This window comes from Phaseolus vulgaris, chromosome 7 (assembly GCF_051622355.1).
Source record: "Phaseolus vulgaris cultivar YP4 chromosome 7, ASM5162235v1, whole genome shotgun sequence".
Lineage (NCBI taxonomy): Eukaryota > Viridiplantae > Streptophyta > Magnoliopsida > Fabales > Fabaceae > Phaseolus > Phaseolus vulgaris.
Genome location: NC_143504.1, coordinates 49,818,455 through 49,829,694, shown reverse-complemented (window position 1 = coordinate 49,829,694; position 11,240 = coordinate 49,818,455). Strand labels below are relative to the sequence as shown.

Here is an 11,240-nt window from a genome sequence, read left to right as displayed (position 1 = left end):
AATAATTGATTTGTTTTTGGGCATCATATTTTAAAGATGAGATTAGAAGAATTTATTTTTGAGCCCCTTTACTAGCAAATTCCATTTCACTCGCAATGACCTTTTTTCTTTGAGAAAAACGTCTAAAATAGTGTGTTTTGAGAACCAAACTTCTTTTCGAGGTGTTAAAAAACATAATTTGACTCCTAGAGGTTCAATTAATTTTGTCCAAAATCAATCACAGGATTCATTGTGGAGATGAAAAAAAGTTATCAAAATTGTTTTTGTGGGTTCTGTTCTGATAATGGACTCAAAGAATAACCTGCACGGAATACATACTTATTTATGATCTCTTTCAACAAACGTCACTAGTGATGCTGTTTTTGCATCGCATGCATAATTAAGGAAAAGTACTAGATTAGCAAATAATATGTGTGATACTATTAACGTGAAATGAGAAAAGGAAATAGAAACAGCAGGTCAGTTTAGTGCATGAATGTTAGGTTTCTCTCAATATTCAGAAATAGTAAGGGAGAGAAAGACATGACTTGCAGTTTGTTGTCAGTTCTGAACGTTACTTCTAATATGTGCTATCCTTCACGTTCTGACAAAATAAATATCACTTGCCAAAACTCTCAGACGTGTAAAGAATCAAACCACGCAAACCAAATTTATATATAACTCACCTCAGTGATCTTCATCACCACTGACAGAAAGGACAACAAACTTATTAAGTACTTTAACCTGAATGCTCGCAATGGCTTTGTTACTGCCACCACTCCATCTTTCAACTCCCTATCTCAGCACCAGCACCATTGTGGCTCTCTGTGTATTCTTCACTCTCCTAGGCACTTGTGTCATCATTGGCCATCTTCTGGAAGAGAATCGGTGGGCTAATGAATCCATCATTGCCCTCCTTCTGGTACACAACACTACACATTCAACTCATTCTTCTACTCTCCACGTAGGTACACGCAATATAGTGGTTCTAGAGTTTCAATATTAATATACTATGGTACATTTGCTTGGCTTGCTTAAAAAACTTGCAGGGTTTGTGTTCTGGAACGGTGGTTTTGTTTGTGACTAACTTTCAAAGTGCCAAGATTTTAATATTCAGTGAAGACTTGTTCTTTCTTTACTTGCTTCCGCCGATCATTTTCAATGCCGGGTAAGTATGCTTATCAGTTGTTGCAATAACTGACTCTAAAATCATGATTGTCTTATAAAGAGTGCATGAGATCTTCTACTGGTTTGTCTGGTTAAACAATCTAGTAATAGTGTTAAGAAAGGAATGGTGGTCTAGTAGTGTTTAAGTGCATCTATGAACATGAGAGTGTTTGGTAATTGGATGCTTCTAATGGACACTAGTGAGACACGTCTAGTAGCCTTCTAGCTAGATCCTCTACTCTTGTTTATACGATGATGTAATGCATCTAGCGTCTTAACCGTTGTTCCGATCTTCTGTTACACTCAAGTCTATATATAGATGTTTACCACTCTACAAATAAGGTTCTGATTTCAATATTATGTGTTTGATCTTGTGTTTCTATCATCTCTCTTTCTTCTTGTTTTCTGTGTTATTGTTGTTAACCCAACAATTGTCATTTTTCTCCATCTGTCTATTATTTCTATATCAATTATTTTATTTATAATTTATTTGATTTTTTGTATAATTTCAAATGGCATGTTAGTTTCCAAGTCAAGAAGAAACAGTTCTTCAAGAATTTCACTATTATACTGCTCTTTGGAGTCATTGGAACAGTTATTTCATTCTGTCTGATATCTGTTGGTAAGATCTGCTTTATCTGGTAACCTTTTTCAGTTTCAAATCGTTTAATTTCAGACGTACTGAGCCTTATGGTGAATACCAATGATAAACAGTTGTATTGCTTTCATTGTCAATTACACAATCTATGTGGAATGAACACATTAAAGACTCTATAATTTCTCCTGCAACTTCTGTAGGTGCCCTTCTGCTCATTCAGTGGATTGGAATAGCTAACCTTGACATAAAAGATTATCTAGGTGAGAAATAGTTTTTCGTTTAGAGCAATCTCATCTCACTCACTATCCCTTAATCTAATCAGCACTTGTCCTTCTATTCTGATAACTGTTCGTGCACCGTGCATGTCAAGCCATCGGTGCCATATTGTCAGCAACGGACTCAGTTTGTACATTGCAGGTATATTCTAACATTGGTGGAGGTACAATTTATATAAAACAACATAGTTTACACTGTAAAAGGTTTTACTATTACTTAATCACAAGTAAACATTAAATTTAGGGTCTTTCACAATAACTACATTAAAAATCATACATACCCTGCTTTTTTATTTACAGTGACAGCCATTGAAATTAAAATCTTCATATATTATCATTTAAATGCCTTCCTTTTTCCATTTTTGTGGTGAAGGTTCTCAATCAAGATGAAACACCCTTGCTTTACAGCATTGTATTTGGGGAGGGAGTAGTAAATGATGCCACGTCTATTGTGCTTTTCAATTCGGTCCAATCCCTTGACTTCAGCAGCACCACTTCTATGACAGCCTTGAAATTGTTGGGGACCTTTCTTTTCCTCTTCTGCTCTAGTACTGCCCTTGGCATAGTAGTAAGTTTAACTTGAAAAGACTCTTTAGAGCAGACTTCAGGGAGGCAAAACTATGTCATACTGAGAAATTCTATATGTTAATGTAAGGCAGCATATTTGTGCTTCCTATGGTTGTATTTTCTCTTTCTGTAGTCACCTGTCTCATTATCTGCATTAACAATAAACAGCCTGAAGAAATATTTGCTCCATGAAAGCATTACATAAACATGATTCAACTGCCACATTTATGAGCAAACAAAATAGATACAGTTTCTTAGGTGAGCTACTATTGTTTTTCAAACAAGATTGAAGTTTCACCTCAGTAATTCATAGTTATTCTGATAGGAGAATAACACCATCAATACTTTAAAAAAATGGCATTCAAGTTTCGTCCAATTTTTGAATTACTAATTGTTGAGAGTGGTGAAGCAGATTTATTCTGAGTTGCTATAGATGATGGCTTTTTCAGGTTGGCCTTTTAAGTGCTTATATTATGAAAACACTCTACCTAGGAAGGTATGGTTTCCTTCCCTCTAGTTTACTGATTAATCTTTCAAATAGCTTCCTTTAGTTTAAAAGTTTGTAATTTATAATCAGAACCCAATTACAAACTTTTATGATAACCCAATTACTAGTTTTGAATTATATGAATCTATTTGAAAACTTAATGAAACTATAGATATGACTTGTACTATGTTTAACTGGTGGCTTTGTGCGATGTACCTCACATAGTTCCTTTCATTTGCAGGCATTCTACTGATCGTGAACTTGCACTTATGATGTTGTTGGCATATTTGTCATATATGATCGCTGAGGTACAAATCACCATCTACAAAATGCATATTTTATTTTATTTTATTTACTTTCTTCTTGAATCTTTAGGTTAAAAACATCCTCATTCCTCCGACTAAAAATTATTTAAAATGAAATTTAAGATTTAGGGTTTAATTGCAACTTTCCTCGATACAGACACACTAAAGTTTAGAATGCAAGTATAAGTAAGATCTCTTGCATTAGATAATAAGACGAAAAAAGAGTTAAGAATATATGCATAAAAACCTTTGAAATTAAATGTTTTAAAAAAATTAGGTTAAGTGTGGAGTTTATAATGGCTCGTGACCTATTAAAAAGAGATATTGTAAGTTGTAAGATTTAACATCTTTCTCACATCCAATATAATGTGACCCATGACACATTAAGTGCTTGATTAAAAATTTATATAATGTCATTACACTTATAAGGTGCTTGAATTAATATATATATATATATATATATACTGTTTAACTACATTTTAGACGCCAAAACTTAATTTTATTTTATTTTCAACTATTTAGAAAAATCAGTTTTAATATAATATAAAATATTAGAAACTTTTTTCACATGTAATTTTGCTTAGTAGGATTAGTATAGACGACGACAAAAAAAAAGGCAAGTATTTAACAGTTATATAATACTTAGACTGAAAACTATTGATTAAACTAAAAAATCTCGATATCAATTGATCCATGTACCCAAAAAGTTATAAAAAACTATTATAACAATAAAATATAGTAAAGATCAAACATTTATACATACTGAGAGTAAATTGAAAACTTTTGCATAAAGTAAAATTGAAAATGAGGGCCATACCAAAAGTATATATAGTTTTCATCAAATCCCCATTACCACTTACCAGCGACAAATACAGTGTCAAGAACAATATGTGTCATTCAAATAGTTAACATAGTTTTTCCAAGTTCCAACCCTTCCGGTTATTCAGGGCAATATTCCTTAGGAAGTGGATGAAAGTAATTAAATTATGACAGACAAGGTAAAAACAGTGGAATAAATTAGTATCAACAGTGGTTTCTACTACATGAGGGTCATAATTTTTTTGCAGAATGGCTAAAAATACTCACTAGTAAAGTGTATTATAAATGCAGTTATTTCACTTTAGAAATTCAATATATGTATATATATACACATATGATTGGCTTCTGCAGCTTTTGAATCTCAGTGGGATATTGACTATTTTCTTCTGTGGCATTGTTATGTCACACTACACTTGGCACAATGTTTCATTAAGCTCAAGGACAACAACCAAGTAAGGACATGATCTTTTAACTCTTTTTGAAAGAGAAAAATTAATATACATTAATGTTAGTCAACCCTGAGAAAGGCAATAATAATCACATAGTTATGAGATTTACGAAAACCATTTCATTCTACTGAACCATTGCTATTCAGCAATCTAAACTCTGTTTTGACGCTTCTTTTTCAAAGAAAGTTGACCATGGAAGCGTGTAAAATAAATAATTTTTAACCAAACAAATGAAACAAGTTAGAATCTAAATTTGAAAAACACTTTCACTATTTCAGGCACGCCTTTGCAACCCTCTCATTCATTGCTGAAACCTTTATATTTATATGTGTTGGCATGGATGCTCTAGACATTGACAAATGGAAATCCAGCGAAGCCAGGTAACTAAAAAAGTCTCTGTGTTGCACTGTATAGCTTGAGTTAAAAACCATTATTTTAGCCAGGATCTTCAGCACCACTGATGCAACCATATTTTTTCATCAAGGAACACATAGTATTCTATTTTTATCATTTGTCATTTTCTCAACACATTACCATGTTGTTGGAGCAGTACAGGAATTTCATTTGCTGTGAGTTCAACTTTGTTTGCATTAGTGTTGATTGGAAGAGCAGCTTTTGTGTTCCCTATTGCATATATTAAGAATCGCATCAATACTAGAGAGAGTACCAAAATTGAATTTCGTTCACAGGTGATAATTGTGGACCTCAAACATTGACTTTTCAATTGACCTCACTGAATTTCTGCTAAACTATTCAAAATGCAGTTTATCATATGGTGGGCTGGCCTGATGAGAGGTGCAGTGACTATTGCCCTATCTTATAACCAGGCAAGTGCATGATATAAGGTTTTATGTGTTTATATGTTAGTCCATGCAAATTTTGGTTCTAGTCTTTCATTACTTTTGTTTTAATTCTTATAAATTTTAAAAATAGTTTTTATAACGACATGTTGTGCATCTAGACATGGCTGATGCTATTTCAAAGTAGTTACTTGACATATCTAGTAGCAGTTATGTCATTACTAAATAATTATGCAAATCCTTTCAAAAGAAAATAATATTTGCAATGATCAAAATTATAAAAAAAAAAGTTTGACTGAATCCAGGAGACTAAATCATCCGTGATGCTTTGAAATGTAGTTTGCAGAAGCCAAGAGTACATCATCAACTCAAGACTCTGCATTAATGATCACTTCTTCTATAATTGTGGTCTTGTTCAGCACTGTGGTGGGTTTCATCTTCTATAGATATAAACAGTCTTAATATCACTCAATTACTATTTTGTGAATTTTATTACTCATTTCTCGCGTATTTTACTTTCATTGCAAACAATCAAAAAATGCAAACAGGTATTTGGCTCCATTACTAAGCCGCTGATAGAGGCTGTGCAACCAAGGCATCCAAAACCAACCAGTTTTGATTCTACTGATAACGTGGAAGATTTGAGATTACTATTGCTTGAAAACAATGGTCCCATTAACCAAAGCAACAATCAGCCATTTCAAAGGGAAAGTAGGATAAGTATGCTAATAAGCCATCCAAGCATAACTGTTCACTACTTTTGGAGAAAATTTGATGTCAAGTTTATGAGGCCTGTGTTTGGTGGAAGGGGTTTTGTGCCATTTGTTCCTGTCGAAGCAGCGGAGAATTTTTGAAACACACAATTTAGCAGCTTCTCTTCACTTTTTTCCTTCAATAATGTGGTGCACAAAGGTTACCTTATATGCACTGTATGTTTGATACATTTTCTCTCTAAACTGCCGTAAATTAAATGGCGGAAATCGGATTTGAGTGTGATCAAGAGATGTATCATATATTGTCATGTAATATTTGTGCTGTGATAATTTTTTGAAGAAAAAAAATTCATAAAGTTCACAAAGAATTCTGAATACAAAATTTTATATAAACAGCTAAGTCCCTCACTCCATTGTGAGTGTTGGATGATCCTTGTGCTCAATGAATTCTTGAACTGTGTTAAACGATTACTTGTTAGTTGTTAATTTTATTTTATTTTATTTTTGTTCAAAGAGTCATGGATATAGTGATTATGATTATATAGCACCAACTGCACAAGATTATATTTATCTAGCATTTTACTGTTAAGTTAACCTTTGCAATGTTCCAAGCGTAAATAAAGGTCGTCTCTTTGTCTTTAATCCTTTGAAGATGTTCACATGTCTATAAAAATTTAGCAGTATTGACTCTGTTCAATGATGTGATGAGCAAATTGACAGGGGACATTGACAGGCGTTGACATCAGTAGCTACTTTTTTAATAGCCTCATTGTAAACATGTGAACTACGACCCCTCAATTAAAGAATCAATGGAAATACACCGAATTCAAGTTTGAACCTTAAAATGTCTTGAGGAAGGATTTCGTTTCACCCAGTTTAATATATAAGTTAACTTCTTTTATTGAAACCAATTTGAAGAGATGGGGGAGGATGAATAGTTTCTCACGAGGTTCCCCACCATGGCTCATGATGTTGTTACACCTGAAAAGCAAAAATGACAAGATTCATCTACTAGAAATCCCCTCTTACATACTGCTTGTAAACCAATTTACCAGTATTGAGCGTTGACCAATGTCTATTACTAATGTTCTCAGTATCAGTAAGTTATTCCTTTTTAGCATATTGTTTCTGAGGTAGGGCTCTCCAGCCAATATCCCGACGGTAGAAGCCTCCAGGCCAATTAACATTCTCAACAGCTCGATAAGCTCGATCACATGCCTCTTCAAGATCATTACCCTTGGCAGTAACCCCAAGAACACGTCCCCCAGTTGCAATAAACCTTCCTTCAGAGTCAAATGCGGTTCCTGCATGAAATATCTTGATACCTGGAGCAACAACCTCAGCTTCTTCAAGGTTTTCAATCACTGTTCCCTTCTGGTATGATCCGGGATATCCATTACTTGCCATTACCACAACCATGGCAGACCCAGGAGACCACTTCAGTGATACCCCATTCAACTCTCCTCTGCATGCTGCAAGCAGAACTTGTACCAAATCCGACTCCAACCGAACCATTAAGACCTGCTCAAAATTTCAGAAGGAAAAATTATGCACATTATCCGTTAGCATAGCTTCCTTGTTACTAACATAAAACAGCGAAAATGTGATATGTTGTAAACATAGGTTGTACACTTTGTATTTTGGAAATCAACTTATGATTGTGTGTTTGTGCGCATGTGCTTGAGTTAAATGAGACGTATGATATCAAGGAACTAGAAAGATGAGATGACTAAAAATGCTTTGAAAGAGTTGGTCACCAATTTGTCAATTTGCAATTTGTAAACAAATATAATTGACCTCCCAAAACAAGGACAATCATCGCAAGAAATTTAGACATCAGTATCCCTTGACAGATTTTTCAAATTAACAAGTCGACAAAAGGATTATAATAAAATTGCAAGTCTTTCGAATTAAAATTTGCATATATCTAACCATGACAAAAGCTGAATTTCTAAAGCAGTTATTTTCAGTAATGCCTTCTGATTTCTAGCCTGTCGCATTTCAAGGGTTAACTACTTACATTAGAAAGTGAATTCATTCTAATAAGCATCTTATGACTTAACTGACCTGGCACTCTGGATCACCAAATCGCACATTATACTCAATTAACTTAGGCATGCCAGACTTCTTCTCAATCATAAGCCCAGCATACAAAACCCCAACAAACTTGGAACCTTCCGCTGACATTCCCTTTACTGTTGGGATGATTATAGAATCCATTACAATAGATTGAAGTTCCTTGGTTAATATAGGAGCCGGAGAATATGCACCCATACCACCAGTATTTGGCCCTGTGTCACCATCACCAACTCGCTTATGATCCTGAGCAGATTCTAGTGGAATTGCATTTTCTCCATCAACCAATGCAAAAAATGATGCTTCCTCTCCTTCTAGAAATTCCTCAACAATGACACGACAACCTGCAGAACCAAAATCACCCTGTACCAGCATTGAATCAACAGCTTTATAAGCCTCTTCCAGTGTCATGGCAACAGTAACTCCTTTTCCAGCAGCCAGTCCATCTGCTTTAATAACAATCGGTGCTCCTTGTTCTTGAATATATTTCTTTGCAGCAGATGGATCGGTAAATGTTTTATACTGCACTAGTAAACCACAGTTAGTAAAAACTAACAAAAAAAAATTCTTCAGAGTGAAATTGACATAAATAGGGTCAAATGAAAGTGGAGGCACACACATGATAACTTCACTAATATCATAAAAGTGACTTCTTAATATATTCTGACTTGATTAATAGAATAATCAAGAGCCAAATTGTTCATATTTAATATCAAAGAAACCCAATCAGGTTATCAAAAATTAATATCCAGAAATCAACATGATATAGTTTTATCTAATCTGCTTACTAATTAGTAATTAGTATGTTAAAAATTTTACAAAGAAGCTACTAATAAGATACAATACACGGAAACATGCACAAATATCATTCCAGCAGAATTAGGATTAAAAATGTATCTGGTTGATGAGATTCAAAATAAGACAGACCTTGGCGGTTGGAATATTGTACTTATCACACAAATTCTTCATGAAATTCTTAGAACCTTCCAAAGCAGCAGCCTCAGCAGATGGACCAAAAGCTGGGATTCCAGCTTTAACTAACTCATTTGTGAGACCTGCAACAAGTGGAGCCTCAGGTCCCACAACAACTAGTCCCACTCCCCTTTTCTGGCAAAATGAGATCACTGATGCTCCATCAGAAACATCAAGGTCTGAGATGCAAGTAGCATTTCCGGAGCTAGCAATCCCAGCATTGCCTGGGGCACAAAGCACTGTATCACAGGATGGTGATCGTTGCAAGGCATAGCAAAGTGCGTGTTCACGTCCTCCTCCACCAATAACCAGCACAGTCACTCTTTCTTTAAAGGAGGCACAAGGAAATTTGAAAGTAATAAGAAAAATATCGGTAAATGTAATAAAGTGAATAAATACTTATATAAGACATTGAATCTTCTTGACTCTGAAACTTTAACAGAAACAAAAGATTACATCAGCTGCAATTGTCAAGAAACTATCAATGCGCTTGTACACTTTATATGATGTGCACAGCATTCATATCGTTGGAAATCCACATCATGTCAAAAAGTGAAAAACAAAAGTCACCAATGGAAACTTATCACCTGTTCAATAAAGATATTAGTTCCTATTGTCAGGCAGCAGCTTACCAGCTACCCGAAACCTTTATTCCATTAATATACCAAGTGTTTACACTTCACTGGGAACAATAATTGGGGACTTAAGACATTAAATATGGTAAACTTATGCTACAATGACCTATACTTGGATGTTAATGAGAACTCAACCGGTATTAACCAAGAAAGGGCAACCTCGACAACTTTGAAATTTACTCCATAATACAGTGTCTCTTCGATGATTTTCAGAACCACAGAGAAAAACTACTGGTTACGTTAATGTGATTGACCAATAGCGGTGTTAGAGGACAAAGTCCCTAATAATATTGCAATACAAAGATGGGAAAGTGTAGATAGAATAACTGCAGTGCTTACCGGAATTGTTCTCTGTGTCAACGCCAACTGAAGGCGATTTTTCGGAATTCTGAGCAGCACATTTGAAAACACTATGGAATGCGCGTGAGGGTGTATTCCGTACAAAACTACGATCAGTGGAGCTCAAATTCAAGGTCTCGAAAAAGAGAGAAGAAAACTTGTGGAAAGTTGTGTGGTGTCGGAACCCAATTGACTTAGAAACTGCATTCTTATTGCATCCATGAAGATTCAAAGAAACTGCAACATTGAAGGTGGCGCAAGACATTGTACTCCCTGTTACAAAATTATCCAGCTTTAGTAAAAACAGTATATAAAAGTGTAATATTTCCAAGAGACACGCAGAGGGAAAGAAGAAAATTTTAAAATTCCAAAAGCAGCACTCTTAAACTGAAATAAAATCCGTTGAGTTAATTTATCAAACAGGTTGTGTACTTGAAGAAGAAAGATGAAGTGTAGGCAAAGTGAGAGGGAACAAGAAAAGAAAAAGTGGATTGATGCACCGAAAATGGTTTTAAAGGCAGAGACATATACAGTGGCACAAAGCAAGGTTAGAGATTAAGAATATTGAAGTGAGAGTTAGAGAGTAATGAAATGAATTTCACCTATGAATCACAATCCTCCTCTCACACACAACCAACCTTGTTCCTCAAATGTTTTCCGACAAAAACTATGTGCGCCTTGTTGTGTTTTTTCCCCTTACCCCTTCAAAAAAAACTACTGGTAGTATTATTAAATGTTAAAGAAGGTAACCATCACCACCTATTAAATAAATTTAAACTCTCTATCTCTCTTAAGCATCATTTAATATAAAATTTAACAGTATCATACACATACTGCTACCCCAAACCAATTAGAAATTTTAGAAGAATTCAAACCAAATATAAATTTAAAATTTAATGTGGGCACCAATTACATATAAGATGTGTAACTAAAATATATGTATTTATTAGTAATAAACATATTAATGATGTTTTAGTCGACAAAAATCGAACAGCAGTGATAATAATTTACTTTATAGCTCGATCCTAATTATTTATACCTTATTCTTAATTTGGTTTT

The 11,240-nt window shown here is 34.4% G+C and overlaps 2 protein-coding genes across 16 annotated transcripts; one reads left to right on the top strand and one right to left on the bottom strand.

Annotated features, from left to right (window-relative positions):
* Positions 1–590: 590 nt before the first annotated feature.
* On the top strand, positions 591–6,630 carry LOC137829850 (sodium/hydrogen exchanger 1). Of its 10 annotated transcripts, none has more exons than XR_016523304.1 (14): positions 591–901; positions 1,029–1,147; positions 1,671–1,768; positions 1,945–2,004; positions 2,115–2,161; positions 2,393–2,587; positions 3,036–3,082; positions 3,315–3,381; positions 4,632–4,649; positions 4,925–5,026; positions 5,197–5,335; positions 5,411–5,473; positions 5,786–5,872; positions 5,995–6,630. XR_016523304.1 is itself a non-coding variant. In XM_068636815.2 (14 exons), the coding sequence occupies exons 1-14, from the start codon at positions 728–730 to the stop codon at positions 6,298–6,300; spliced, it is 1,605 nt and encodes a 534-aa protein (XP_068492916.1). In that variant the 5' UTR covers positions 591–727; the 3' UTR covers positions 6,301–6,630. The 10 variants fall into 10 exon arrangements, 5 of the variants coding, with proteins under 5 accessions (XP_068492916.1, XP_090161179.1, XP_090161175.1 ...); XR_016523302.1 differs by having other exon boundaries at positions 4,549–4,649; positions 5,202–5,335; XM_068636815.2 differs by having other exon boundaries at positions 4,549–4,649.
* Positions 6,631–7,034: 404 nt separating this feature from the next.
* PUR2 (Glycinamide ribonucleotide (GAR) synthetase) lies at positions 7,035–10,958 on the bottom strand. Of its 6 annotated transcripts, XR_011084099.2 has the most exons (6): positions 10,784–10,923; positions 10,182–10,454; positions 9,163–9,533; positions 8,227–8,757; positions 7,212–7,680; positions 7,035–7,140 (listed from the first exon to the last, which is right to left on the bottom strand). XR_011084099.2 is itself a non-coding variant. In XM_068636816.1 (5 exons), the coding sequence occupies exons 2-5, from the start codon at positions 10,444–10,446 to the stop codon at positions 7,264–7,266; spliced, it is 1,584 nt and encodes a 527-aa protein (XP_068492917.1). In that variant the 5' UTR covers positions 10,447–10,454; positions 10,784–10,958; the 3' UTR covers positions 7,035–7,263. The 6 variants fall into 6 exon arrangements, 5 of the variants coding, with proteins under 5 accessions (XP_068492917.1, XP_068492919.1, XP_090161180.1 ...); XM_068636816.1 differs by having other exon boundaries at positions 7,035–7,680; positions 10,784–10,958; XM_068636818.2 differs by having other exon boundaries at positions 7,035–7,680; positions 10,820–10,926.
* Positions 10,959–11,240: the final 282 nt, after the last annotated feature.

Coding starts and splice junctions, on each gene's coding strand:
- LOC137829850 (XM_068636815.2), top strand. CDS start 728: ATGCTCGCAATGGCTTTGTTACTGCCACCACTCCATCTTTCAACTCCC. Junction 2,162..2,392: donor ACTCAGTTTGTACATTGCAG/GTATATTCTAAC, acceptor TTTGTGGTGAAG/GTTCTCAATCAAGATGAAAC. Junction 2,588..3,035: donor GTACTGCCCTTGGCATAGTA/GTAAGTTTAACT, acceptor TGGCTTTTTCAG/GTTGGCCTTTTAAGTGCTTA.
- PUR2 (XM_068636816.1), bottom strand. CDS start 10,446: ATGTCTTGCGCCACCTTCAATGTTGCAGTTTCTTTGAATCTTCATGGA. Junction 8,758..9,162: donor ACAATATTCCAACCGCCAAG/GTCTGTCTTATT, acceptor TTACTAGTGCAG/TATAAAACATTTACCGATCC. Junction 7,681..8,226: donor TTGGTGATCCAGAGTGCCAG/GTCAGTTAAGTC, acceptor AATTTTGAGCAG/GTCTTAATGGTTCGGTTGGA.